The sequence below is a fragment of the Suncus etruscus genome, chromosome 1, assembly GCF_024139225.1.
Source record: "Suncus etruscus isolate mSunEtr1 chromosome 1, mSunEtr1.pri.cur, whole genome shotgun sequence".
Lineage (NCBI taxonomy): Eukaryota > Metazoa > Chordata > Mammalia > Eulipotyphla > Soricidae > Suncus > Suncus etruscus.
The window spans coordinates 131637512-131639430 of record NC_064848.1 but is presented as its reverse complement, the minus strand read 5'-3'; the positions used below and the strand labels follow the sequence as shown (position 1 = coordinate 131639430).

Sequence of the window (1919 nt, the reverse complement as noted above, 5' to 3'; positions counted from 1 at the left end):
TCGCCTCCTTTGCAAACTGCGCGCCTGGGCATACGCGCGCCCCAGTTGCAGCGGCGGCGGCGCGCGCACGCGCACTCCGCGCTCCCGCGCCCGCTCCCCAACATTCGACTCCACGTGTTGCTTGTTGTAGGAGCCACAGGTTCCCCACCTGCGCCGGGGCGCCGGGGCCGGGCCAGCCAGGGGCCACCTTGCCATCAATCCACACCACGGTGCGGTTGCAGGCGGCATCCTGGCGTGTGCCGCGCCATTCGCGGGGTGCTCTGGCTCACCCCCCAGCTGCTAACTCCGCCTCTCGAATCCCCGAGTCTCCCTCGCTCCCCCCTTTGCGTCCTCCTCTCGGCTCCTGCCCGCCCCTGGCGCCCAGGCGGTTGGAGACACTCGGGTGCTTAACTCGACGTGTCCGGGAAGCCCAGGCCAGTTTCCCTTTCGTTCTGCGGTCTTGGCACTCCAGACTCCCAGCCCCGCGCTTGCCGCCGGCGGGGGCTGAGACGCCTTGGGGTTCCACGGGCTGAGCTCGGGGAGCCCCCAGCACCATGCTGGATCCGTCTTCCAGCGAAGAGGAGTCGGACGAGGGGCTGGAAGAGGAGAGCCGCGATGTGCTGGTGGCGGCCGGCGGTGCGCAGCGAGCCCCGCCGGCCCCGGCTCGGGAAGGGCGACGGGACGCCCCGGGGCGCGCGGGCAGCGGCGGCAGCAGTGGCACCGCCAGGTCGGTGAGCCCGAGCCCCTCGGTCCTCAGCGAGGGGCGAGACGAGCCGGAACGGCAGCTGGACGAGGAGCAGGAACGGAGGATCCGCCTGCAGCTGTACGTCTGCGTGGTGAGGTGCATCGCCTACCCGTTCAACGCCAAGCAGCCCACCGACATGGCCCGCCGACAGCAGAAGGTGAGCTGCGGGCTGCACCCCGCACCTCTCCAGTCATCACTTCTTCCTCCCTGGCTCCCTGGGGTCCCGCTTTCTTCCCCCCTCCAGGAGAGCCCTGGGGAAACCTGCTTGATCGCCTGCTGAACGAAGGCTAATGTGTCAGTGTTCATCTTCGAAGGCTAGGAAGGGGTGCGGGTTGGGGACTGGAGAGGGGGCTTTATTCCCCTTGGGCGTCGGGCTGAGACCTTATGCATCCTCTCACCCTGACCAGGTTGGCCAAAGCAGCCGGACCTGATTTTAGAGAGCTAGATCCAAGGAAAGTGTGAATTGGCGGTATGGTGTTTCCCTGGCTAGCTGGGTTGGGGCCGGATTAAGTTGCAACTCCTATTAACTTCAATTTCGAATTCTGGGTGTCTATCCTATTCCTTTTAACTCCGCTGCACCTGAGCTCTTCCTTGGGTCTGAAAGAGTTGACAGCTAGCTTAAGCTGGTGGAGGCTGAGCCAATTTTAGGTAGAGAGAAATCATGTACAGAAGAAGGATGGGAATTTTCCACAGTGCAGAAAAGTTAGGTGGACAAGTTTCCTATACTGCGATGTAAGTAGGACCTCAGATTCAAACACTTAGGTCAATAGTGCATCTTGGTAGAGTTGTTGTGGGTAAATAGGAACTGGTCCAGGCAAGCCTAATTAAATGCACTATTGATGAAGAAATGAAGACGTGGATAACAAGTTCATATTGATGATTATTTTTTCTTTCTCCCCAAAGAGCTAAAGAATTTATTTCAGGTGAGATGTTTGCCAACTTCAGTTTTAAAACAAGACCCCAGGGGTCTAATGAACTGTGGCAGACAAAGATAATGACTCAGATTGCTCTAATTGGGTAACTGTTTTCAGTAAACACTATCTAGGAGGGAAGTCTAATAGAATATGGAATCTAGAAGATTCAGTTGAAATTTGCCAACATCTTATCTTGGCCCATGTCTAATAACCTTAAAGAAAAAGGACAATTGTCCAAGGCATACTTCATGCACAGATGTATATTTCTTCTCTTAAGCATT

General features: G+C 57.3%; 1 protein-coding gene across 1 annotated transcript in view; it reads left to right on the top strand.

Annotated features, from left to right (window-relative positions):
- Positions 1-354: 354 nt before the first annotated feature.
- Positions 355-1919, top strand: part of CADPS2 (calcium dependent secretion activator 2) — a 613966-nt gene continuing 612401 nt past the window's right edge. Inside the window, 1 exon segment of the mRNA XM_049771072.1 lies at positions 355-881. Coding sequence (XP_049627029.1) covers positions 534-881 — 348 coding nt within the window. The 5' untranslated portion in view covers positions 355-533.